Source organism: Quercus suber, unplaced genomic scaffold (genome assembly GCF_002906115.3).
Source record: "Quercus suber isolate HL8 unplaced genomic scaffold, Cork oak 2.0 scaffold_852, whole genome shotgun sequence".
NCBI classification, from domain to species: domain Eukaryota; kingdom Viridiplantae; phylum Streptophyta; class Magnoliopsida; order Fagales; family Fagaceae; genus Quercus; species Quercus suber.
In genome coordinates this window covers 160,544-188,464 of record NW_027070282.1, presented here as the reverse complement: position 1 = coordinate 188,464, position 27,921 = coordinate 160,544, and the positions used below count along the sequence as shown (strand labels likewise).

At 36.8% G+C, this 27,921-nt stretch overlaps 1 protein-coding gene across 1 annotated transcript; it reads left to right on the top strand.

The window, feature by feature from the left end:
* LOC112033482 (nicastrin) lies at nucleotides 1-27,716 on the top strand. The gene is made up of 16 exons (XM_065767827.1): nucleotides 1-302; nucleotides 393-506; nucleotides 607-721; nucleotides 4,833-4,915; nucleotides 5,002-5,078; nucleotides 5,619-5,696; nucleotides 8,560-8,631; nucleotides 8,755-8,828; nucleotides 10,878-11,010; nucleotides 11,126-11,197; nucleotides 14,572-14,691; nucleotides 21,732-21,803; nucleotides 23,351-23,491; nucleotides 24,500-24,584; nucleotides 24,695-25,133; nucleotides 27,231-27,716. The coding sequence occupies exons 1-16, from the start codon at nucleotides 227-229 to the stop codon at nucleotides 27,493-27,495; spliced, it is 2,016 nt and encodes a 671-aa protein (XP_065623899.1). The 5' UTR covers nucleotides 1-226; the 3' UTR covers nucleotides 27,496-27,716.
* Nucleotides 27,717-27,921: the final 205 nt, after the last annotated feature.

The window sequence follows — 27,921 nt, the reverse complement described above, 5'->3', positions numbered from 1 at the left end:
ACAAATTCATTTTTTTCAACTCTCTTGATTAGAATTTATATTTCGTACCGTCACTCTCACGGTCAGGGGGTATGGCCGGGTCGGCGTGAACCAAAAACTCCCTTCAAATTCTAAGCGACAGCCACAGAGACAGAGAGTGCCGAAGCTGCTCTTCTACTGTGGTTGTCTTAGGGCTTCCACAAGGATTCTTCCAATACCTAATCGAAACAGAAGTAGCGAATCCGCCATGGCCACCAACAGCAACTTCCTTTTTCTTCTTCTTTTGCTCTTCAACTTTCATTTCCTTCTCTCTTTCTCCGATGGTCAGTTCTCTCCTCTATTTTTCTTCTACATCACTTCGATGCTTTTGAAATTACCTATTTTTATTGGTTTTGAATTTTGGGGAGCCTCAGGTGATTCGAACTCCATGGAGTCAGTTCCTGATCTTCAAAAGTCAATGTACAAGGTCATTGATGGGTATCCTTGCGTCCGATTGCTCAATCTTTCTGGTCCAATTGGTTGTTCAAGTAAGTTCTACTTAATCTTTCTAACCCAGAACCCTCTATTTTCTTTGCATTCAAATCAAATCAAATTGGAGCATTCTTACTTCTCTATCTAAATATTCAGATCCTGGAAGACAAGAGGTTGTGGCCCCGATTGTAAGATATCAAAATGCTACTCAGTTGTCTCAGTCCTCTTCAATTTTGGTGTCATTGGATGAATTTCAAAGTTTCATCACCAGGCACGCCTTTTCTTTTATCTGCTTATTGTATATTGTACTCATTTGTGTTTTCTTTTTCTTCCTCATTATGTCTCTTTCCCTTAAATTTCCATTCAAAATTTGAAATGTATTGTATGATGATTATTATGGGCGGGGTTGTGTTTCCGGAGTTTACTCAGTATTGTATGATGATTATTATGGGCAGGGTCGTGTTTCTGGGGTTTACTTCACAGGGGCAGGTGCACGAAGTGGCCCTGCCTTGAAGAGGTTCCTCGTCATCGAAAAAGAAAAGTATTTTATGATGATGCACACATATTGTGTGCGTATGTCAAGTGCTTGGGGGACTACACACCCCGGAGAATAGTTAGGCTCTTGAAGAGCTCTGGACGCGCATTAAACAAAAAAAGAAAAAGGTGTGCGCGTCTAGTAAGAAACCTAATCATATTCATAACTCTACCATGTAAAAGGTATCATTTTTATACATAAAGAACTATTAAATAATGCCTGAACAGTTTTCAAGTTTAAAATTGTAAAACTTTAAGGATTGAATTAAAATGAATAAACTTACAGTGGGAAAAATTCCTTTTGTTGAAGGAAGGATATCATACGATTAAAAATCTTTTGTACTGGTTAACTGGAGAAAAAAAAGAGAGAGAGAGAGAATATGTAGTGATAAAGAGCACATTTTTTTTTGGGGGGTTTTCTGACAGGTTTGAATCTACTTCTGAACTATTAACTTGATGAATATACATGCATTTATTTGTTTAGCTATACAAATTACATTCCTTTATATTGTAATATTGAGAGTCATATAAAATTATCATTTATTAGTATTTAGTACAAATTATCATTCATTATTTTATCCCTCTCTTTAAAATGCTATTTTTATAGTGGATCCAGTAAGTACAAGAAGCATACTCTTCAATGAAATAAGCTGACATAGTCTATTCTAAGCATCCAGCCATTCAAGCTCATTTGTTGCTTCTATATTTCTCCAGTTCCATTATACCTCCATGCTATGAACTTTGCATTTAGGACCAAAGCTCTAGCCTTCTTTTTGTTTATTTATATTATAAGTAATATGCTATTAATTATTTATATATAAAAAAGAAGTAATGCGCGATTCGTTGATAAGAGCTGAACCTCATGTAGAAGAGATGTATACATAAAGTTCTCATAAGTAAATAATTCTCAATAAATAAAATCTAAAGGAGATTGAATTCATGGACTCTACAACAAAACATGCATCAATATTGCCAAACCTTTGGGCCCTCTCAAACAACAATTGGGTAACATATGATCCATACATCATCCCCTTTACACATACAACACAAATCCACTGAGGTAATGCTTCTATGAATAAGATTATCAGTTGTTCAGATCTTTCCAAAAGCTGTGGTCCACACAAAGAAATCAACTTTCCTTGTTACTTTATTACACCAAATAATCCTACCAGGAATCCATTGATATATATTAGTAAGTTGGTACCACATAGAAAGAGTAAATACCGAACTTATTTTCCTTAGATCTTGGGAGATCGGTCCTCACTCTAGCTATTTATTCTCTTAATGGAGGTGCCTAGTAGGATGATTAACAAAGCAGTGCCACCGCTGGGGGGGGGGGGTTGGTAGGATGTATGGTAGAGGGACGAACATTTCAAGATTTCAGGTTGAGGGTGCTTTCAATGGAATGTTGAAGATATCTCACTTATTAGTTGCTAATGACGATATCTTTTGTGATGAAAATGTATAACATCTTCTTTTCAAAAAAAAAAAAAGTATAACATCTTACTTGTGGGAAAGATTGAGATGGTTCTATTGGAGAAGTTGAAGGAATTATAGATTTCAAAATCGTCTTGTTTTGCAAAATAGGTAGTCTACCTATGCCACATACCTTAGAATTTTGTTGTGGAGAAATTGGAGCATAGACTATTAGGATGGAAGTTTATCAAAGGATGGTAGTTAGCATTCAGAATAGCTTTTAGTTTTTGGCTTCTAGCTTTTAGCTTATTTACAGTTTTTAAAGCCTCACTTTTTTAGGTGCAGCTGTTCTTTTGCCAGCTTCCTGCGAATAAGAAAATAGGCTCTTAGCAAAAAACTAATCCAAACTTACAAACTTTTTTTTTTTAAAATTGCCCTATCTAGCTTGCCCACCTACTAATTTTTTTTTTTTTTTTTTAAACTTTCCTACGCGTGTGGCAAGAAGGATGGAGAAACTACAACATAACTTTCTATGGGGAGTGATAGCGATGAATTCACATTTCACCTTGGGAGGGGAATATAATTTGTTCCCCTGTCAGAAATGGGGTGTTAAAGTTGAGAAAATTGGGTACCTTCAGTCAAGCATTATTAGGAAGATGGCTGTGGCATTGTGGGGATGGCAAAGATCATCTTTGGAGGAGAATTGTGTGTACAAAGTATAGGGAAGAATGGGGCCAATGGATGTCCAAATTAGTAAGAAGTTCCCGTGGATGTAGACTTTTGAAAAGGAATAGGGTAGGGTGGGAGTAGTTCGCCACAAACATCAAGTTTGTGGCTGGGGATGAGAGAAGATTGAGTCTTTGGCATGACCCAGGGTGTGGAACCTCTGCCTGGGAAGAGGAGTATCCTAAGTTGTTCTCCATTGTTATAGACAACGAAACTTCATGAGTTCTTGTTTGGGGTCATTGAATGATGTGGGAACTGGTTTATGGAACATCAGATTTTTAAGAGCTTTTCATGATTGGGAGTTGGAATTGACTGAATCTCATTTTAAAATTTTGTATTCCAATATGCCTAGTGGGGAAGGTTCTGTTTGAGTTGGAGATGATTGAATGGATGCAGTAAGTTTGATGTTAGATGCTTCTATGAGAGAGAGGGAGTCATAAGCTTTTTAATAACTCCATCTGTCTTTGTTTATCTTAAGTTGATTATCTGCAATGCCTAATATATTAATTGCTTTCTTAAATTAAAATGGTATGAATATAGTTTCTAGGTTTAAGGAGGCAGAGAGCCTCATGTGTCCCATTCTACACTAAAATTTATTGAATTTTTTGTTAAGTATGAAACTTATATTAAATTGTCAATATTATAACTTCAAAGTAGAAATTTCTATTGCACTGTCTCTTATGATAGTTATATACTGAAAAACATAGCAAGAACTGGAAAAAATGTTTCTTGTTTCTCAAAGACAAAACAAACAGCCCATCACTTTAACGTAATAACTTAACTGAAGAAATAAACCTTGCTGCATGGGGTTCAAGTGATAGCTTAGTGGTAATAGCATTTTTGTGGTGCCTCATGTCTGGTTTCGAACCCCACCTTCCCGTCCTCCACTACCTACTTTTCCCAAAAAAAAAAAAAAAAAAAAAAAAACTTTATACTGTCATGCTTGATAATTCCAAGAACCAACCTTGCCCAATAATTATCAAGAAAAATTGATAAAAATTATATAAAGCATTGTGTATGCATGGTGCTATTATAAACATTAAAAATGAGCCAAGAGCCTTGTAGCTCTATTGATTGGCATCTCTTGGTGTTTCTGATATTTGAAACATCCACGGTTCAAATCCTCCCTTCCCCCATTATCAAAATCATTAAAAATAACCTACGTAGAAATTTAAGTCTGTGTGTGTTGGTTTGCAATATTGCTCTGTAATATCCTATAGACTTTTGTAGCCAGAGGCAATGGGAATATAATCATGTATTTTTAAACCCACTAAAATTTAATACGCAACTTATTTGGTATTGTTGGTGGTGCTGTGTCCTAATCATTATTATTATTTTGCTTATGGATGCATCAGTAATTGTTTTATACAAAGTAAGTCATGGCTCTACTTGTATTCAATTGTTCTGGGATTGTTCTATTATGCAGTTACTAGCCTGATACTGTATTTAACCAAATGCTAATCTGTTTGTCTGGAAGCTTTAGCCTTTTTTTTTTTTGGTCTCACTTTTACCATAAGCAACGAAACTAGTTTTTTTTTTTTTTTTAAAATTTAAATTTTATTTTTACTTGAAAATATGCTAACTTTTTTTTTTTGGCTAATCTTTTTTCTTGAATTATCACTTATTTGTTGAGGATAATGTTTGTGGTTTTCAAGTGCTATTCGTTGGAAATTTGATTATATATTAGATATCTGTTTATTTTTCAGAATATGGAATGATTCAAGTTTTGCTAGCAATATTGCTGGTGTTATAGTTGAATCAGGAACTGAAATTCAAAATAAGTTAAAAGGTAAAATGCTTTTATTTACTTTTAAAGCGAGTGGTTGAAGGACAGTTCTTTTGTTGCTACTGACACTGGATTTTTTTTACTTGTAGGATTCTCTCCTGCTCACAAGTTTCCACAAGCTGAATTCGCTCCTTACCAAAACACCAACTATGAGTGGAACCCAATTGTATGCTATGAAATTTGTAGCCTGATGACATTTTATTACTTTTTTACATTATTTTGTCAAAATGATTCAGTTTTTTTTACAGTTGCCTTAAAAAAAAAAAAAAAAAAATTTCGAACCTCTTCTTATGCTTTGATTTGCACTGCTATATAATGAGCCAACTCTTGTTGGAAAATATATTTATGAATTAGCAAAGGTACGTGAGTGTAATTAGTACCAAATTGAGAGCTTAAATTAATTGTTCATTACATTATAGGAATGTGGAGCATAGTTCTTTGATGGATAGTGATGAATTGGTTATCCAAAAAAAAAAAAAAAAAAAAAAAAGGATAATGATGCATTGGTTAGCATGTATTGACATATTGATTAAGGTGTTATCAGGTCAGTTGAAAGTAAAAAAAAAAAAAAAAAGGCTTATGAAAATAAAACTGTCAATGAACTTCTTGAATTTTGATTGAACTGAAAATTAGTATAACTTGGCTATGGGATATCTTTTCTCAATTTCTGTTTGACAAGCTGAAGCTTCATACTTTGCATTTGCAGGGATCTGGTATCATGTGGAAAGCCTATAATTTTCCAGTATTCTTACTCTCTGGGAGTAGCACTTTGACCCTGGAGGAGGTAATATATTGTTTGAAATCTGTACTCTAGCAAGATATTTCTGTATGGTTTTTCTGTTCAATTGAGACACTTGTTACCCTGAGGTGTTGATTATATCGATTGTTATGGGAAATTTGTAAAAGCTACGCAAATAGGTTGGAAAGATTACAGATGAACTTTTTGGGTAGTGCCTCTGATGAGGAGTTCAAGTTCTCCTTGGTGGCATGGTTTACGGTTTGTTCTTTTAAGGCTTCGGGTGGTTTGGGGATTTGATAGGAAGCTTTAATCCAGCATTATTATGGAAATGGTTAAGGAGGTTTGGGAATGAGACCACACATTTATGGGGGCAGGTTATTGCTATTAAGTGTGGGGAGGAAAGGGGTGGTTGGACATGGACTTAAAATTTAGTTAGAGGGACACATGGGTGTAGTCTATGGCGGAGCATTAGGACAAATTGGGACAATTTTTTGTTGCTGTGCGTTTTAGGGTGGGGGATGGCACCCATGTATGGTTCTAGCATGATGTTTGGCGTGGGAATCATTTTCTAAAGGAGTTGCACCTTGACTCATATGCTTGTTCAATGCTTAACTTTATTTAATCTTGGTTAATCAAATTGGAGTGAGTGAATTCTCTTTTAGATCTCCTATACAAATACCCTTGTTATGAGTACTAGGGGCAAAATAGTAATATTGTGTACTTCTTTATATATAAATAATATTTTATGTGTTAGGGTTGACTTATCAAACCCTAAACACCTTCACCTTAAACAACGTGGTATCAGAGTATGAGAGCCTGAGTTCAATCATTGTCTCCTCCACTCTACCTCCCATTTAAATTCCCACGTGTTGCACCTCACTTATTAAAAGGTAGTTTCGGCCCACACGTGAGGGGGAGTGTTAGAATTGTGTGTTAAATGATTAAATTTACCGTATCCCAAAAAACTTAAGCTTTTTGGACAATCAGTAATTTAACAACCCCTAGTAGGGATGTTGGCGATAGGATGAGATGGAGATTGAAAGGGAGTGATTGCTTTGATATATGCTTTTATTATGATTTTAGGATTGAGGTCCTAAAGCTAACTATTTCCCCTTTGAAGAGTAGGTGGTGTGTTATGGCCCCAAGGAGGGTCTCATTCTTTGTTTGCATGGTTTCTTGGGGGAAGATTACTCTAATAATCTTATCAAGAGAGGTTTCTCTATAGCTGGTTGGTGTTGCAAGTGTTGGTGTAATGGAGAGATGGCGGAGCATTTGTTGATCCATTGTGAAGTTGCATATGCTTTATGGAGTGTTGTCTTTAGAGCCTTTGGGATTCAATGAGTGTTACCAAGGAGGGTAGATTATCTCTTGGATGGAGGAATTGGTTTTGAAAGCACATATTAGATATTTGGAACTTGTGTCCCATCATGCTTGATGTGGTTGTTGTGGACACAGAGAAATGATTGTATTTTTGATGATATCGAAAGATCAAAGGCTCAATTGGAATCATTGCTGATTTGAACTCTATTTGATTGGTCTCGTGTGTGTGGTCTTACAAGTAGCATTTTCCTCTTAGATTTCTGTGAATCACTTCACTCTTGTGCATATTCTCTTGTAATTCTTTTAGGTTACTTTGTTTTCATCATCATGAGTATAATGTTATCTTTTCTATTAATAAAATATCATTTCTAAATGCACATTTGAATAAAATATCATGTCTAAATGCACATTTGAAGATGTGAAACCTCAATGGTTAGACTTAAGATGTCTTTTGCTAGATCATTGTTTGAATTGTCTCATGTATTGGGTCCAAATGATATCATTTCGATTGTAGATTTCATAGGTTCCCTCTCATTTTGACTGTAATATATTTTTGTAATTATTTACTATTTAGGCTTATCTTATGTGACTATCTTGTATACAGAAGGTGGTTTCTTCTCATCAATAAAATTTTATTACTTACAAGAAAATTCTATTTATGGTGTTATATGTGCAAGTGTAAGGGTGAATCGGTTGACCATATTTTCCTTCATTGTCTGGTCGCAATGGATTTGTAATCTATGGTTTTGAGTTTATTTGGAGTAAGTTGGGTTATGCCAAAGTCAGTTGTGAGGCTCCTAGCTTGCTGGCAAGGTCAGTTTGGTCATCATTGAAATGGTCATATATGGACAATTGTTCCCCATTATTTAATGTGGTGTCTTTGGAGGGAAAGAAATAGTACGTGCTTTGAAGATAATGAGAAATCCATATTAGACCTCAAGTTATTTTTCTTTAGAACCTTAGTGGATTGGTTGTCTGCTTTGCAAAACCAATCATTTTCTTCTTTTCTTGATTTATGTAATTTTTGTACTTGATTTGTTGACCCCCTTTACACTTCCTGTGTACTAGGGTATCCCTTTTTTCATATCAATAAATCTTATTACTTATCAATAAAAAAGGAAAATTCTATTTATGGCTCTTGGTCTACCCATAAATTGATTCTTCTTTGTCCTCTCTCTCTCTGTCTCTCTAAATAGCTGATTTGCCTGCTTGGGAGGATGTTTTTCTTAGAATGTGTTGGCACTTGATGCATCTGTAACAACTAACAACTTACAAGTAACAAGATGTTTCTAAACAATTTACCTTATAATGTGCATTTTTTTAAGCCATTCCAAATTTCATGGATTATAGTCATGTATTTTTTTTTTTTTTGGTTTTGTTTTAAATAATTTTTCTACATAATTTTATTTTATTTTATTTTGTACTCTTGGGTTTTACTCTTGTATACATTCCGTGTACTAGGGTAGCAATGTTTGATTATATTAATGAAATTTTTGTTTATTTAAATTTTTTTTTTCCTTTTTGTGTTCAGGATGAGATTATAGTGTTGATCTGAATTTATGTTATATGCTGTCATTTGTTAATGCAGGCAGCTACCAACAATGAGAAGAGCATGAAAGCTTATACTACTGATGTGGCTGAATTTGATCTTGTGATGCAGGTATCTAATTCTTATTCTTTAAATGGTAATAATTTTCGAGGTTTAGTGATAATAATAAATAACGGTTTGCAAACTCATTTGATTGACTTATTATTGACCTGTAATTCACTTGGCTTGGATTAGTCAACAAAAGCTGGGACACATGATTCAGAATCTTGTTTAAAAGAAGGGGCTTGCCTTCCATTAGGTGGATACAGGTGAGGTTTTATGTTTTGATAATGCTATTTAACAACTCAATTTGTGAGGAAGTTGGTGTACGATTTTAAAGTTGTTTTGTAGTGTAACTGTCATAGTGGTAATATATGGTTTCTATTAAAGCATCTATTCCTTTAACCACCACAGAAGCACAGTAGGATGTTTTCATGTTTTGATGTAGATGATGTTATCTCAGTATCATATTGATACTCAGCAACATGTTAATGGTATTGATAGATTGTGGAGATTCTGCAGTAAACTGATTTTGATCTGTGGGTTATTTGCTTTTTTGAAAGAAGAGATTGTGAGTGAATTGGTTGATTAGTTCACTACATATAGCTTTTAAGGATTGGAGTAGCTTTGAACATTTTCTTCTCCTAGCAGTAGGATAAACTGGTCTGGCCTGTTTTGTGGCACAAGCTGAGATTGCCCTTCCCCAATATTTGGCCAAGGATCATAAAGAGTTAAGTCACCTTCTTATATCATTCAGGGGGATAAGCCCTATCTTGCTTGATTGTGTGCTTGGTCATTGTTCTGACATCTAGCATCCTGTCCCATTTTATGAAGAGCTAAGTTAGAAACAATGAATTCAATGAAGTTGAGAATCTGTATTTTTTTTCTTCTTCTTTATATATGTAATGATATTCTGAAAGTAATTATGGATGGTGATCCTTGGTTTGTTGCTGGTAAATGCTTTTTCTTATTTGGTGGCAATCATTCCATCAAAAGCCTTGGTTCCAGTCTCATTCATGATTGAGAGCTTGAAGTTGTGGATAAATTTCATAATGGGGATAACTATGCTGGGATGGTCATTGTCAAAAGGCCAGAACTTTGATTTAAGATCTTACTTTTGAGCTTTCTCAAGGGGTTTATGGGTTGATTTTTCCTTGGTGTTCCATTCAAAGTTCCTGCAAAGTTGGTTTTTTTTTTTTTTTTTTTTTTTTTTTTTTTTTTTTGGTTTAGAACTGTGGCATAGGGTAAAATTTTAACAGTGGAATAAGAAAGCACAACCAGATTATAGTGCGCTATGCTGTTTGTGCAAAATGAGTGGGGAGACAATGAACTATATTTTTCTTCATTGTGTTGTTTGTAGGCATTATGGTTGCCGGTGTTTTCTTTGTCTAGAGTTTTATGGGTTATGCCTAAGTTGGTAGTGGAACATTTTTCTTGTTTGGAAGGTTGTTTTAGTATAGGACTACTCACTCTTTCAGGGAATCTCAAAAAGCTTATACCACAAGATAACTCAAATCACTCTCTCCACCACTCATCTTGCACGTACAAGGCTTTATACAGCAACAAGTAAATTCCAATGGGAACTTAAATTAAAAGTAAATTTAAAAGAGCTTGTCTTAGAAATCTTTTCTTTGAACTTGATCATCTTGAAACACCATAATATTATTTCCTTTGTCTTTCAAAATTTCTTGGAACTTCACAATATTTATTATGTTGGTATTTTGCAAATTGGTCAAGGAATTCTTTCCAAGATCAATAGCAATTGTGAATTCCATATGGCTACTGTCACTAGCTCAGATGATATTTCCACTTGTTGTAGAGGGTGAGGTCGTGGGTTCAAAACTCACTAGGTGCATTATGTAGCTTACCAATAAAAAAGCTTAATTAAAACTAACTAAAAAGATTTTTTATTTTTTAGGTGTTTCTCTTCTACACTTACCATATATAATGATGTAGTCTTTTTATTTTTAATGAGATACTATCTTATCAAAATATATAAATAAATAAATAGACAAAAAACTCCTTTCTAGTTAATATTAATTCTGAGAGGTGAATACAGGGTAATTTAGAGAAGTGGATTATTTTGTGTAATGTTTAAAGAGGAGTCTGGTCTTGTACAAATTCAGGTGCTATACACGAGCTAATATTTGTTATTCCTGTATACTTACCTTGGTTAACCAAAAAAAGAAAAGGCAAAAGAATATATACAACTAAAATTGAGTGGATTGCAATGTTGTTCTTTTTCATTTTCCCCCATTTTCTGGACTGTTTATCTTACCTTAAATTGTAATAATTTGTTTCTCAATTGTGAAGGGCAGTGTTTGGTCATCCCTACCTCCAATTAATGTTTCTTCCTCTGAACAATCCAAACCTGTAATACTGACGGTTGCATCCATGGATTCTGCTTCATTTTTCCGTGACAAAAGCCTTGGTGCAGATTCCCCTTTATCTGTGAGTTCAATTTCTTTTTTTTATTTGTATCCCAATGTTTGAAATTTAGTTTAGATTTTGGTATGCTTATTCTTCCATAAATCAATGCATATAATTGTGTTTGGATCACTTTTAGGGACTGATTTCATTGCTGGCAGCAGTTGATGCACTTTCACGTGTAGATGGTTTAGACGACCTTACAAAACAGGTGTGGAAGATGAGTATGTTTTCATACATTGTTGCTAACTTTCCTTTTAGTTCATTGACCTTCCTGGTTTTCATGACTTTCCTAGTTTTTCTCAGCATCAAATAACATCTGTGGGAACCAACTCTAGTTTGGTTTATTTCCATTGGTTTTTGTTTTTGCCTTGGAAAAAATTGTAAAACAAAATTTAGGCCAGGTTCTAATGTGCATGATAGTCTTTGTAGAGATATATCATGTGAGTGTTACTTGTCGCCTTTGTGAGCTTTTTGCCCTCAGCTGGGCAATAAGTGTTGCTACTGGGAGCTGTCCGTGTTATATATTCATTTTGCTTCAATTAGTTTATAGTATTACTACATTTAAAAGGTTCATTCAAAACATGGACGGTTATTAAGGAGGTTTTTTATTTTTGATAAGTAATCATTAAGGAGGGTTATTACTTTTCTGTTTGATATTGTTAAGTATTTAAGTTTATGTGTATATATATTTGTGTCTTTCATTCATATAAAAAGCTGATTTTATGATAATTTGTGTTGTAGTTAAATTGTATGTAGTTTGTACAAAATAATATAATAATCATTGATTTCCCCTTCATATGGAAAATCCTGGATCTGCCTCTGAAAAATGGAGCAGCTGACCCATTCCTGCTAAAGTCTTCTTCTTGTTCATTTTTAAAATTTTTTTGTGTTTGGTTCCTTATATGTAAAGTTATTTATCCTTTTTCGTTTTGGGGGAGACCTTTATTCTGCTTGTAGATTTTTCTGTTTTTATTCCTATATAGATTATTGTTTGTAATTTAGAATACAATATTGTCTTCTAATTTGCATATTCCTCTCATTCTGGTCCTTCTCCAATGCATGAGGAAGCTGCCATAGTGCTTACTATTGTGAACGGATATGATGTCTGAAAATGTGATTTTTGGAACAAAATGAGCTGTGAGAGGAGTTATATTTATTTTTTGTCTGAAACTTTGGTTTGGGATTTTATTATTGTTATTGGTAAATTTCTTGTAGTATATTTAAGTAATTTATTGATTGAGGCTAAAAATAGAAAATCCAGCTCCTAGATCATCCCTTTTTTTCCTCTCAACTCACCAGCAACATTACCCAATACTGGTCACACCTAAGTGGAGTCTAGGAAGAGGTGGCTTGGATATGGTCCTACCCTTCTGCAGTTTTTTGTGTGAATTGGATGTTTTCAAGATTCAAACCTGTGTACTTGGCACTTGGCTGTCTGAGAACATGAGTAAGAGCAATATAGATAATAATAAGGAGAATGAGATTGTAAATATAAATTGAGGCTAGCCATACGGAGACAAGCACAGCGCTATGTAGAACCAGCCAAGTTCAGTTTTAGTCAAGCTCCAGTAAAGAAGTGATACTATGATGTACTCTATATTAGAAGCTGACATTTTTAGAAATTATATCAGCCTTTGAAGAGAACAAAACATGTTCTTGCTTAATTTACCTTTCTAGAAGTTGGTATTATGTTCATCTTTTGCTTGGTTTCATGTCGTTTTACATGGCCTTGTGCTGCCCACAATGTGCTCTAGCTCCAATGGTGCCGCTTTCCGTTGTAAGAGCAAGGTGAAGAGTGAGATCATAGGTTCCATGCCCATTGGGTGCATGCGGGACTTATTAATAAAAAAAGAGGGAAATAGGTAAGTCTTACTCTATTCGATAGAATTATTCAAAAAATTTTATTTTATTTTTTATTTTAAAATTTTGCCAACCACAATTTCAATCTTTCATGCAATTTTTTTTATTTTTTATTTTTTATATATATGCTGAAATTTTTTATTTTCTAATTAATATGCTGAAATTTTTATTGAAGAAAAATGGGAGGATCGCTCCTCATCAGCCCTTTCACAGCATAACACAGAACGGGAAATAAGGGGCATAGGATTAGATCCCTCTAGATCACAGTTAAAAAACCACTTATCAAGGGAGTGGGCTAGTACATTGCCTCTCTAAGAACGTGAAGGTGCTCCAAAATAGAGAGGATAGAAGATCTAAAATTTCTATAGCCATAGTTTCATTGGACCAATGGAGTTGGCGAGTTGGACTTAATATAGATTGTATTGCATTGCAAGCATCACCCTCCAAGAGAAATCTGTCAAAACCAGCTTTGAGTGCTTTAGCTAATGCCTTGAACGCATCAGAATCTTCTGGAACTAGTGGATCAACCTCAATTTGTTTTTCAGACCAAATAAAGTGAACTTCAGGCTGATGATTCCTCTAGACAGCTACTAAACATATTTTACCTTCACTTTCTTGTTGCATTAAAAATAATTTTCACCAGCAGAGTCGTGGGTGGGGACAACACTTCCGTCCATAATGACAGAGAGGAAGAGGAATAAAAAGGCTGGGGAGAGGAAGTGAGTGGATGGGTGGTGTATAGGGACGTAGAGCCCAAGAAAGGGGGTGGATTGGAAGGGGAAGGGAGAGGGTGCCTGAGGATGAGGTGAATAGTGTCAGCTGGGATGGGTAGACCCTAAAAACAGGGGTGATTGGCTCTAATGAGATGGGGAAAAAGAGACGCTACAGAGAGTAGATTTGTGGATTCGGGAGATTAGAAGCATATGGGAGGTCACTTTGTAGTTGCAAACTTTACAATCTAAAGTTCAAAAGATATATAGATACTTATGAAAAAAAAGTTCAAAAGATATAAAGATAAAATGGTTTATGTAAAACAGTCTTTTGGTCAAACAAAGATCCTAGGGACACAAGTTTGGGCTTTATCCTGAGCTAGCTCAGCAGCATCAAAAGTCCCAGTCCTTTCCCTCCAAATATCTCACATTGGAGAACTGTCTTAGACATTACCTTTTGTTCAGCTGATATTAGCTATCAGTCTCATAGAGCCAATGATTGTGTCAATGTGGACATGTTTTTGTTCAAATTGGAAACATGTTGTCTTGAATTCGTCCATTTACATTAGTTTGAATCTCCTGAAAATGCCTCATAGGGTCCCTCTGGTGAATTCCCACTCTGCTTCCCCAGCCCCCCCTCCCCCCCCATCTAATCAATAAAAAAGGTTTTTTTTTTTTTTGAAATACTTAAAAAGTAAATTTCCTTATGTCAAGTCTGTTGTATAAACAAAGTGACCAACGGTCAAACTCTACTATTTGAGAGGCCTCTTTTAATAACTCAAATATAAAAAGATTCAACTAGAAATTGTTTGTTGTAATGCTTGGCTCAGGGAACACATTGTGAATGGTGTGGTAACTATAATTTGATTGATTATGTTAAGCATAGGTATATTATAATTTTTGTGGTGATGGTTTATCTTCAGAATGCTTTTCTGTGACTTTCTTTACTGCTGGCGTGCCTAAAAACTAAAAAACTGCTTCATTTTCTGATAATTGCTTAATGTGGTTGCAGCTTGTTTTTATAGTTTTTACTGGAGAGGCCTGGGGTTACCTTGGTAGCCGGAGATTTTTACATGAGCTTGATCTGCAGTCAGATGCTGTTAGTGGTCTGGATAATTCATTAATTGAGATGGTATTCTTCTTCTCTTAGTAAATTTGGCTTCTTAAAATGTAATCTGGGAATTTTGTTATCTATCACCTAGTATTTTTACTTCTTCTCATAGTATTCTAGTCTGCAAAAGTGTTCCCCAAATGCTCCTTATGATACTTCTATTCATAGGTCCCACCTTTGTTTCCTAAAGCCTAAAGGTAGATAATATCTGCTTTCCAACTCTGTAAAAAATTCTGAATTTCAAAACCTTTTTCTTCATTATTCAGTCCACAAACATTCACAAGATAATTTTTTAGCTGCATGATGGTGACAGCAGCTACTGTGCCCTACTATATGCCCCTACTATTTACAGTGCCACTCTCCTCCTTTGTTGTAGTTAACTATAAATACAAGATTTTGCAATTCTCTAACTCCCTTAGGTCCACTTCATGGTTTTTTTGCTGCTTACATTTGAGTGTGTTCTTGTGTGTTTCCTAATTTGGGAGAACAAACTGATGGTATGTTCACAAAATCATCCATAGTGACTCCATAAACCGGCTGATCCACCTTGTTATCTGCAAAACCTACTGCAACACTTCCTAGGTTCTCTCCCCTCTGAACCTCATGTCACCCAAATTTGAGGTGGCTTATGGATTAAACTCCTAAGTGTCTTCATAGGGCACGATGACCCATTTATTTACCAGTGGGCTCAATAGATCCTCACCAACCAGCTGGTTGCACCCAATTGGAACAGCCTCAATGGCCCCATGGTCCACCCAGTCTTCATCATCCTTCTCGCTACAACTTGTAAGAGACTCATTGCTTTTGTCCCAGCGCTGTTCCCCAGATTATGCTTGCTGCGTTGGATGTGGAACCAGGTGGAACCCCACCCCATACTGAGGTCCTTTTGTAATAAACAAAAAATAAATAAATAAAAAAATAAAAAAATTATGTTTCATTTGCTTTCATTTACACAAGAAGATTGGAATCGGAAATGCTACAACTCTTATTATTATATTCAGAAACCTACTAAGATATTAGTTAATTAGGATAGTTTCTTTCATGGGGGGAGTTCGTTTGCAGTTTCTTTATTGAGTCTAAATTCTTTCAATTAGTTTTAGAGGAAGGGGGACGTTATTTCTTGCTACGGATTTTTGAGAGGGGCAAATTCTTTATGAGATCAATTTTCATGGGCAAGAATGCAGCACATTGGCTGATGAATAATATTGAAGAACTTGTTGTTGGGGAGAGTTCCAAACAGTTTTTTATTTTCAGAGGAGGTGACATTGCCTTTACTCTCCAAAGGAGCTTCAACTCTTCTGGTCAGTTCTTGCTATTGACTGAGCTCAAAGCTGGTGGGTCTAGGAGATCGATTATTATCCCTGAAGGCAAAGAGAAATTTGGTTGGAGGGCTTTTGGTCTTGAACTTAGAAAGTTGTTGAACCCTTCCCATTATGCGGTGGGTGGATATGGTCTTCCAAAATTTATTCCTCAGGTGCGGAGGTATAACTTGGAGGCGCAAAACTCTAGAACTTTTGCTGAAGTTGTGCAAGGCTCTCATGGAAGGATAGAGGATAGAAAGCAACTAAAGCAGCTAGGTTTCATAGCCAAGGGGAAGATGACACGGTTAGGAGAGAAGGAGAAGGGGGTGAATCTGAGACTTAAAGGTGCCAAAGTGGGAGATTTTCCGGTGGGCAAGTCTGATAAGGTGGAGGTGGTGGGAGGGGACAGGAGGGAGCAGAGCATTAATGAGGAGGTAGAGGTAGGTGAGCAAAATCTGGTGGACACTAGGATACGCTGCCCAAACTTCAGTTTGAATTCAAAAGATTATAAAAAGGGGAAGAAGAATGATGCTACGAGATCTTGCTGGACAGGAAGAGGTCTTATCGTGGAGGTTGATGTGATAGAGAGCAGACTGGTTTTCTGGGATAGAAAGAAAGGGGGAGATACGATGTTCAGAGGGGTATCACGGGTAGTGGATAGGGTCTGCAATAAAGGAGCACCAAAGGCCCTTAAATGGGTTGCACGAGGAAACAAAAAGGTTGAAGATATGCCTGTTTTGGGCATGGGCTCAAGCCCATTGCTGATTGAAACACATAAGAGCCCTTTTAATTCAATTTTCTCGGGCCTAAGTGTATTTGAAGCAGGCGAGAGTTCTCTGAATGGCGATGGAAACTCAGCCCAGGCTTCGACGTCAGTGGCGTGCCCCAAGGCTCTTCCCTAGTCCTTCGACCTTGAGCTAGAGGTGCCGGACCGTTGCGCTGGGCCTCCGACAGTGGCCGACGACACCTTCCCCGCTGGAACTAGCTCTGATGAGCTCACGATGTCACCGGGTTAAGTCTGTTACGGGGATTTCGCGGTCATCGGTTGAGCTTTTCCTCTTTGGTTTCTTTTGGAGCTTATCGAGGGTTGGGCTTGTGGTTATGGGTGTCAACGATGGGGTCAAAGGGGGCTGGGACAGCTGTGCCAACCTCAGGCCGAAAGATGCCTTGGAACAGGATTAGTCCAATTTAGCGGTGATACCCACAAAGGCAATGTGTGATGTCCCTGGGGCGAGTGCTTTGGTGGTGGGAGAATTGAGTCATTCGGATATGGGTTTGGGTGGAGAGGATAGCCTATCAATCCCTCTGATGTCTATCACTCCCTTTGGGTTGCCTGTGTCAGTTGAGTTGAACTGTGGTAATGAGGCATTGGAGTGTGTGAATACGTTGGACATCTCTAGTTGGGTGAAGAACAGACTTCCTGGTTTTAGTAAATTGGTGGGGCTGCCTCTAAGTCGACATGAGAAGTTATGTATTGCTTTGTTACAAAAGATTGAGAAGGAGATGGAGGATGCCAAAGTGTTGAACAGAAAAGTTACAGTTCCTAGAAAAGCTGTCATTAATAAGGATAAAGGGATGAGAGAGTTGAGGAATTTGGATTCTTCGGTTAACTATGATGGTAGGTAGAGTATTGGCTGCTGAGCTAATATATCAGTTGGGTTTCTCTTGTCTTTATGAATTTAAAAATTCTCTCTTGGAATGTTAGGGGTCTGAATGACTGTCGGAAACGTTCGATAGTGAAAAATTTATTGCGTGAGTGGAAGTGTGATGTAATATGTCTTCAAGAGACTAAGCCTACTGGCGTGGACAGACAAATGGTTGGCAGCTTGTGGAGTTGTCCTTATGTGGATTGGGTGGCTTTAGATGCTGTCCAAACAGCTGGCGGGGTTTTGATGATGTGGGATAGGAGGGTCTTAGAGAGGTTGGAGTTTATGGTGGGTTCATTTTCTGTGTCTGTTCGGTGGAAAGGGGTGGGGGATGGCTTCAGTTGGGTGTGTTCTGGGGTTTATGGCCCAATTGACAACCATGCGAGGGGGCTAATGTGGGACGAGTTGGTTGGTATTTAGCAATACTGGAATGTCCCATGGTGTTGCATCGGGGATTTTAATATTGTCTGTTTTTCGAGTGAACGGTCGGGTAATTCCTCTCTCACTCTGGCTATGGAACTTTTTTAGGAGTTTATTGAGGACCTTAATTTGATTGATTTGCCTTTGGAGGGAGGGAGCTATACCTGGTCTAGCGGCTCAGATCAGCCTTTAATGTCTAGGATAGATAGATTTTTGGTGTCTCGCGATTGGGAGGAGCACTATCCGGATGTGATCCAGCGGATTTTACCTCGCCCTGTGTCTGACCATTTCCCAATTCTAGTGGAGGTAGGGGGAATGGCGAGGGGGAAAAGTCCGTTAAGGTTTGAGAATATGTAGTTAAAGACGGACGGGTTCTTTGATAGAGTTCATTCTTGGTGGAATCGACATTCTTTCTCTAGTACTCCTAGTTTTGTGTTTGCCAAAAAATTGAAGGCCTTGACAGAAGATATCATTCAGTGGAACCGTTCGGAGTTTGGTCATGTCAGATGCAAAAAGTCTCAATTACTGGAGAATTTGAAATTGCTAGATGCCAAGGAAGGGGATTTTGGCCTCTCTGATGCAGAGACATGTAAGAGAGTTGTGGTGAGATCTGAAGTAGAGAATCTTCTCTCGTTGGAAGAAATCTCTTAGAGACAGAAATTAAGAATGTTATGGATTAAGGAAGGAGACAATAATACCAAATTCTTCCATAAGGTGGCTAACTCCCGTAGAAAGTTTAACCATCTAAGCATTTTGGAGGTGGATGGGGTGATTTATGAGGAGGAGTCCGAGGTGGCGGCTTAGGTGGTACAATTTTATAAAAATTTGTATCAGGAGACAGAAGAGTGGAGGCCTTTTGCGGAAGGTTTCTAGTTTGATCAGATAGACGGGTCGGAGAGGGGCTGGCTTGAAAGGAGGTTTGAGGAGGAGATTCTTCTAGCTGTCAAGGAGTTGGCTGGAGATAAAGCTCCAGGTCTAGATGGTTTCTCTATGGCCTTTTTTCACCATTGTTGGAGAGTGGTGGAAAGAGATACTCTAGCAGTTTTTGAGGAGTTTTATCTTCACAGTAAGTTTGAGAAATCTTTGAACGTTACTTTCATAGCCTTAATTCCTAAGAAGAATGATGCTTCCAATATTCAAGATTTCAGGTCTATTAGCTTGGTGGGGAGCTTGTACAAGATCTTGTCTAAGATTTTGGCAAATCGTTTGAAGCTGGTTTTAGATCAACTAATCTCTGAGTCTCAGAATAGTTTTGTGGGAGGTAGACAGATCCTTGACTCAGTCCTTATTGCCAATGAGTGTGTTGATAGTCGAGTGAAGAGTAGGACTCCGGGGGTTATTTGTAAGCTAGACATTGAGAAAGCTTATGATCACGTGAATTGGGAGGCTCTTCTAAATCTATTGAAGAGGATGGGCTTTGGGGAGAAGTGGTGTAGATGGATTCGCACTTGTATTTCTACTGTCCAGTTCTCTATTTTGGTTAACGGGGCTCTAGCTGATTTTTTTAGGAGTACGAGGGGTCTGAGACAAGGGGACCTGTTATCTCCTATGCTGTTTTTGGTTATTATGGAGGTTTTAAGTAGGATGTTGAAAAGAGTTAAAGGTGCTAGCTTGATCAGGGGTTTGAAGGCTAATGTTAGACGGGGGGAAGGGGAATGTGTTTCGCATCTTTTGTTTGCGGATGAGACTATTCTATTTTGTGATGCGGAAGTGGAGCAGATCCTTTATGTTCGAATGCTCCTCCTTTGTTTTCAAGCTGTGACAGGTTTGAAGGTTAATGTCTTGAAGAGTGAGATGGTTCCAATTGGGGAGGTTAATAATTTGCATGCTTTGGTTGAGATTCTGGGTTGTAGGATTGGGACATTGCCAATGACCTACCTTTATTTGGAATCCTATCTTGGAGAAAATTAAGCGGAAGTTGGCTGGGTGGAAGAAGCTGTATTTGTCAAAATGTGGAAGACTTACGTTGCTTAAGAGTACACTAGTTAGCCTCCCTACTTATTATTTATCTCTCCTTACAATCCCCTCGCATGTGGCTGATAAGATTGAGAAGATGCAAAGGGACTTCTTGTGTGGGGGGGGGGGTGGGTTTCGAAGGCTCATTTGGTGGGGTGGAATATGGTGTGTGCTCTTAAGGCGAATGATGGTTTGGGAGTAAGGAAAATAACTACTTTTAATAAAGTTTTATTAGGAAAATGGTTATGGCGGTTTGGGGTTGAGGAGACTCGTCTTTGGAGGAGAGTTGTAGCTTTGAAGTTTGGGGAAGAGTGGGGGGGTTGGTCCTCCAAGTTGGGCAGGGGTGTCCACGGGTGTGGTTTATGGAGAAGTATCCGAAAAGGCTGGGAGGTGTTTAGTAGATACATTCAGTTTGAGGTAGGGGTGGGAGATAGAGTGAAACTTTGGACAGATCAGTGGTGTGGGGAGTTACCACTCCATCTTTCCTTCCCGATTGTGTATGGGATTGCTTATAATAGAGAGGCATCTATGGCCTCTTCGCTCGAAAGGTTGGGGACTGAGGGTCAGAGAAGTTGGAATGTTCGCTTACTCAGGGATCCAAATGATTGGGAGTCAGGGGAGGTGGAGGATTTCCTTCGAACCTTGGGTTCTAATTTACCTAAATATGAGCACGGAGACCGTATGTGGTGGAAGTTGTCAAAGAAGGGGGATTTTGACATCCGCTCTTTCTACAATAAGTTTCGTAGTCCCTTGCCTATTATCTTTCCTTGGAAAGGTATTTGGAAGGTTAAGGCTCCTTCGCGCGTCTCTTTCTTTGTTTGGAATGTAGCTTGGGAGAAGATTCTTACAGGAGACAATCTGCGGGGTAGAGGCTTTGATTTTGTTGACTGATGCATTATGTGTCGCTGTAGCGGGGAGACGGTGAATCATTTGCTACTCCATTGTGACAAAGCTCATCAGCTGTGGAGCTTGGTTTTCAGATCTTTTGGGATTTCTTGAGTTTTGCCAAGATCAGTTGTAAATACGCTTTTTGGTTGGTGGAATTGGTTGGTAAAGCACTTTTCTAGCATTTGGAATTTAGCCCCACTGTGCCTAATGTGGTGTATTTAGAGGGAGCGAGGCAAACTTTTGAGGACATGGACAAATTCGATGACTAGTTGCTCGCTTTCTTTAGTGGCTCTCTTTTTGATTGGTCTAGGGCTTGGGGACTCACCTCTAGTGATTCTCTCCCCTTGTTCCTTAACTCTCTCCTTTGTTTTTAGTTCTTTGTTCTGTTGTTTTTTCATGTTTGTTTCCTTCCCTGTATCCCTTGTTCTGCCTTATGTTGTTTTCATGAGATAGCTTCTTAAATATACATCTTTCTTACTTATCAAAAAAAAAATATATATTATATTCAGCTTTAAACAAAAAATAAATTTGTATTTTACTATTATATGTTTCCCTCTTTCTTTTAGAAGAAATAGATTCTTATAATCACATTCATCATCAGATCATCTATAAATTAATCATTAGTTGATAAAATGAAGACATAAATAGAAATGTTTACATTTTAAAGTGTCATGCTCAAGAAACCCCTCTCCCTAAAGAGAATAAAAAAAGGATAGAAAAAAAGGACAAGACAAAAAAGAACTGCTGTTTAATGTATATTTTAGTTTTGTGTTAAAATGGATACTGGGATGACCAGTGATTCATCTGGATTAGAGGCTGACTTTTGGATCATTGGATTATGTTATCATAGGTCATGGAAATTGGATCTATTGGGAAGGGCTTCAATCAAGGTGTTAACAAGTTTTATGCTCATATAACAGGGGTAAGAAACTTGAACTCATTTATTTCGTGAGTTTAGAGCCAATTTGGCATCAGCTTCAGCTTTTAGCTTTTAGTTTTTATGTACAGCTTTTTAAAACCTCACTTTTTTATGCTTTTCTTCACTTTTTCAAGTTACAGGTATACTTTAACATACTTTTACCATAAAGTTTTTAGCAAAAAGTTAGATAAGTTGTTTCCAAACGGACACTTAATACAACAAGTTTTATGTGACTTCCCTTATGCATAGTTCATTTGGATACTAGAAGTTCTAATTATGTACATTCTCAAATATCAATTCCAACATATCATGCACAGTTGGTCATTTTTATATGCAAGTATGTAGAATAGGTGTAGTTTACGGTAGAGGTAATGGGGGTTGTGGCAGTGGTGGGTATAGTGTTGACTTTTAATTATTAGTCCCAAGGTTAGGTTAGCAGTGGGTTTGCCAGAAATTTTTATGGGGAAGTGGTGATGTTGTGGCAGTGGTGCAGTTGCAGTTCAGTTGGGATGTCAGTACTAGGTGAAGGTTGTGCACAAGAATGTTTTCTAGTTATTGAGATTGCTAATCAGGTCTGTTGATGTCTGCCAATAATGCATCTGTCAATTTACTAATATTGTGGGAGGATGGGAAAATTGTTAATTTTGGTAAAATTGGTAAGAGTACTCTTTGTTAATACATGCTCTAGTCCCAATGCTTTTTTATGGTACAAATGGTAGCATGTGTGGTGTTTTTGATATCCATTATGGTAGAATGACATTGGCAAAAATCTTGAAACTAGTCATTGGAGTAACAATTAAGGTTAGGTTTGAAGGTGAATATCAGGTTTGAGATGAATTTGAAACACCACTATTTGGGATGCTAGTCTGCTTTACTAAAAAAAAAAAGTGATGCATATGGTGTGAGAGGAACACCCACATGTTTGTAAAAGTGGAGCTTCCTTCATAGCTGAACTTCTTGTTTCTGTGGTCTTGCTTTGGTTGGATATTGTCTTTGAAATGCTTTTTTTTTTTTTGGGTGGGGGGGGGTTCTTGGATGTTGAGAGGAACTCCCATGTGATTGTAAAAGTGGAGCTTCCTTCATAGTTGAACTTCTTGTTTCTGTGGTCATGCTTTGGTTGGATATTGTCTTTGAAATGCTTATTTTGGAGGGTTCTTAGATGTTCTAGATATATGCAAAACTTTCAATAAAAAATTTCTGATATTTGTAGAAAAAATAATTTCACTCGTTAAACTGGGCATTGGTTTGGAAGCCCACATCTGGGACCATCTTATTGTTTTGCACTTTCATTTTGATACTCCTAATTTTTCTTGAGAATTTTCATGAATATATTTCTATATTTAGGATAACTGAGTCCAAATTACTTGATGGCTCCCTTTGAAATATGGGGGAATAAGGATTTTTCACATTCAGGGGCCTTTAAAATACAATGAAGTTTAGCAACCAAGCTACAGGGATTCCTTTGCCTGCTCTCCCGCATACTGTACATATTATACATGCAAGTTACATTGTTTCTTTGATTCCAAGATCAGCCTTGGTGATTCTTGTAGGCTTCATCTGCTACAAATGAGACATTGGATGCCCTAGAGCAAGCTCAAGATTCACTGAAATCTGAACACATAATCTGCTCGGCAGCAAATGCTTCAAATCCCGGAATACCTCCATCGTCATTGATGGCATTCCTGCAAAAGGTTTTGGACAGTACACTTGAAATCCTTGTTTTTCTTTTTCCATCCACAGCTTTACTGTTTTTCTTTTTCTCTCTCTTTTTGGGTTGTGGGGGTGGGGATACAAGCACATATATGGTACAAAGTCTCTGTTTTGATTTTTTTGGAAACAAAGACCTCACAGCATATCAACAAAGAATTTATTTTCAGCATTGCCATCTGGTTCCTTGATTTTGTCGTTAATAGTTTGTTTAATTAATTTCTATGTTGATGATGATAAGGGTGATGGTGACATTAATAGAAGCGACAATGAAACTTGATCATAGTCACCATTATATCATATTTTATGGGGAAAAAAGGCATGTGAGTTTTGTACAATATTTTGGTTGGACTGTTCTTCCAAAATAATGCATATAATAAATGCTACAAAATACAATGCATCATTCAGTTCATGCACAACACCCCTTAGATTTTAATATGTGGATCAGGTTTTGAAATTATCTTCATCTGCAGAGAAACTTCTTGTTTTATGAACGGAGATGTAGAATATTACACATCTCTAAGGGAATTTTCATTTTCTTATATACAACAAAATCTTTTAACTTAGGAGACTTCAAAAATTAAGGAATTGGATTGGCAGTTTCACCTAAATCAAATTTTCTTTATAATTTATCTTTCTTTTAATATTTCTGTTCAGAGGTCTCTCCAAATTTTTTCTTCTTTTTGTAAATGGAAAAAAAAAAAAATCTGAACACAAATTAGGAAGATTGAAGAATTTATATATGGTAATGAACTAATGATGAGAAAGAGAAAGACCAGTGTATCTGAGGGTTTTTATTTATTTATTTATAAGAAAAGAAATCTTTCTACATGTCTCTTGTGCACTTCCCTTGCACTAGGGCTGCGTTCTCTTTTCTTCTTGTTTCTTAATAGAATTTTATTACTTATGAAAAAAGTTGTAACAAATAGTTAGTTTCATGTAACTCTAATGGTTTGGCTGCTTCCTCCACCCCTTGCCCTTTTCATTAACAGAATTCTCATACTTCTGGGGTTGTTTTGGAAGATTTTAATAGTGTCTTCAGCAACAAGTTCTACCATAGCCACCTTGATGATATATGTAAGTTGGTTTTTTTTTTCTTGAATGCTTCTGTCTTCCATGATTAATTAATCTGTGTTACACTGCTATACCAGATCTCTAGTTATTTCTCGTTCGTGTTTTTGGTGCAGCGAATATAAACTCTTCAGCTGTAGTGGCTGCCGCTTCCCTTGTTGCCCGTACCCTTTACATACTAGCAAGTGACAATAATACTTTAAGCAGTTCAGCTTTAACTGCTATCAATGTGAATGTCTCACTCGTTGAAGAACTTATGGGTTGCCTATTTGACTGTGATCCGGGTCTTTCTTGCAATCTGGTGAAGAACTATATATCACCCACTAATACCTGTCCAAGCCATTATGTTGGTGTTATCCTTGATGAGCCTTCCTCCACACCTTATCTTGGATATGTAGATGATGTCTCCAGATTCTTGTGGAATTTTTTGGCTGACAGAACATCTATTCCCAGGGAGAATTCTAGCTCTACTTGTTCAAAAGGTTGCAACAATGGTGAGGTTTGTGTGAGAGCTGAAACAGAAGGAAAGGGAGTGTGTGTTATCTCCACAACGAGGTATCTCACTTGCATGTAAATATTAATTTATAATGGATGTTGCAGAGCCTGCGTAAGTATGATTGATTAAAATTTAGGTCCATTCTAATAACCTACCAAGGCTCATGACCCCATAGGGATGAGATTCATGCATAAATAATGGGAGCATTGAGTGGTTAGTGTAAATACTCAAACAAAGTGACCCAAAGTCAAGACAAGGAAATGACCCTTATATGGGTAGCTGGGTAAGGTAACCATTCTTCACCAAAATGGTGCTACTAGCATTCGGTAATGCTTGGTAGACAATAATGTTAATTAACAAGCTTAATATTAATTAGAGATGTGAACTAGTTCATTTAGCTCATTAACAAGGTTGATATTAAGACACGTACACGCACAAGATCATTGTTAATGGAATAAACTATTATGGATATTGCCTATAAATTCCTCACTTAGTTTTGGTATATAGTGGTTAATCTATAAACAATAAAAGAAGACATCTCCTAAATTTTGTTCGAATTGGTGACTAATATTTATTTCTTTACTTGAGTTTTGAATGGTTGATATGGGTAAGAATTGATTTACTTGTCAGAAAAAAGGTAAAAATTGAGCATCTGTCTTTCTTATAGAAAAATGGGTGCTCAATTCATATTTTTCACTTTGTATCTTTTGTATAATAATCCTTTATCTATTGAATATCCTGTTGTTACCAGATAACCTTATATAGTTTTTGTTATTTATATAATAATAATAATAATTTACCATGAATTGTGAGAGGAGTTTGTGATGTGCCTTTGTGTTCCAAGTTAGAGCCCCATCCCCTCTCCCCTATGTGTGTGTGAGTTCGTTACTTAAAAATAAATAAATAAATAAAATTTTTTTTTTTAATAACTTTTTTGAGTTCTCATTCTCAGTAGTAGTGTCCTACCTTCTTTTTCTGGTTTGTTTGGTCAAACTTTGGCTTTAAAGAGGCCTTCTGATTTTTCAAAGTTGACATTTAGGCATGCTATGACAGTGGTCTTTGACCTTTTGAGTTATTAGGGTGATGCTTTTTTATGTTTAAGTGGTTATCATGCCTGATTTAAAAAAAATTTTGGGTTCGTCAAGTAGCTCATTAGCTCATCAAACCCTATGTTGAACCATGTTCAAGTTTTAAATCTTGAAATGAATTTGAAATGAGCTCATCTATTTTTTAACAAGCCAAGCTTGAACATGACAAATCTTGGATTGGCCCAACTCATTGGCAGTAGACTTATTAGAGCATTCACATCAGTTCGTGCAAATATTTCTGTCTATTTTAGCATAAGAACGTACTATTTCTTTTTTACATAACCACTTTTCAAAAACATTTACATCAAAATCATCTATTTTATACTACATTTCATTAAAATATTATTTTATTCTCTCACTCTCTCTCTCTCTCTCTCTATATATATATATGAGTAGAGAAAGTATCAAAAAATAGATTGGATGTGAACAGTAACCATATGTATTTACACTGTTATTGTAACAACAATCTAAATTTACAGAACTCTAGCTTAACCGATGTGGGTGATTTTTGGCGTTGGATTTGCAAAATTTACCCCTTATTCTATTATACATTGACTGATGTGAGTGCCCTTACATTCGTCTCTTTAGCTGATCTGTTTATGTTGAAACAGAAAACCTGATGTTACCTTAAATCAAGACTGTGCTGGACATAACTTTAGTGCAATATGTCAATTCATAGCTGTCTCTATGCCTCTGATTATATTTTCAATCTTATCTAGTGAATTTGGATGATCAATGATAATTGTTACTCTAATTACCTTAAGATGCAAATCATCTGTAGATTTAGCTAATTGGGTCTCCTAGATCAAACTGTAATTTTGTCATCTCTTGATGACATCATAAACACATTCTGCCCGCCTAAAATGCTCTCTGTGCTTTATTGTCCTCATAGCCAGTGTAGGGGGCAGCATGCCTTGATTGAAGCTTTCTGTTTTGTCAATGGCTCAACTTGATGATTTGATAGATGATGTACATTATAGATCCATGTTTAACACAATTATGTGTTGCTAAAAGACTCTGGAAGAATTATTTTCTTCAAGTTTTAAGGCATATGGTCTATCATTACAGGTATGTTCCAGCATATTCAACAAGGTTAAAGTTTGATTCTGAAGCTTGGATTGTCTTGCCCCCAAATTCCTCTGACCCAATGGGAATGGTGGACCCTGTTTGGACGGAGAGCAACTGGAATGCAATTGGGCTCCGGGTCTACACAGTCCAGAATGGTGCCTATGACAATCTTGTTTTGCTTGGTGGTATTGCCGTCACAGTCTTGGCATACCTTGCAATAGTAATTACGCGAGCATTCATCACAAAATCCTTGAAGCGAGACTGACAAGGTTTAAATCAACATAAATTTTGAAGCATACATGTGTGGAAATGTGATGGTAAAATACAGGATTTGAACCATTGATTAACTTGTTGTAGTGTTTAGATAGCTGAGGGGATGTTGCATTATTTGAGCTTCATCCTTGTGCCATATGAACTTCACTGGAATTAGATCAAACCTTGTATTGTTATCTTACTAATGTTAGAAATGTAAATGGGGTTGCCTAATTGGAAATGGAGCACATTTTATCCACTCGGAACAGGTGATAAACTTATGCAGCTTTAAACGTAGCAGATTATCTAGACTGGTTCTTATTTCCCTCATGCCGGTTAGTCTGTATGTCTATTTGGGATTTGTGCCCATATTACTTGGATTAGAGAAAAATGTGAGAAGTATGTTGTTTTATGCTTGCTGTCCTCGACACAACACCAG

Bases quoted from the DNA above. Each gene is read 5' to 3' on its own strand.
- LOC112033482 (XM_065767827.1), top strand. From the start codon at position 227: ATGGCCACCAACAGCAACTTCCTTTTTCTTCTTCTTTTGCTCTTCAAC. The intron at 11,011-11,125 runs GTGAGTTCAATT...GATCACTTTTAG, and splicing joins GTGCAGATTCCCCTTTATCT to GGACTGATTTCATTGCTGGC. The intron at 14,692-21,731 runs GTATTCTTCTTC...ATGTTATCATAG, and splicing joins ATAATTCATTAATTGAGATG to GTCATGGAAATTGGATCTAT.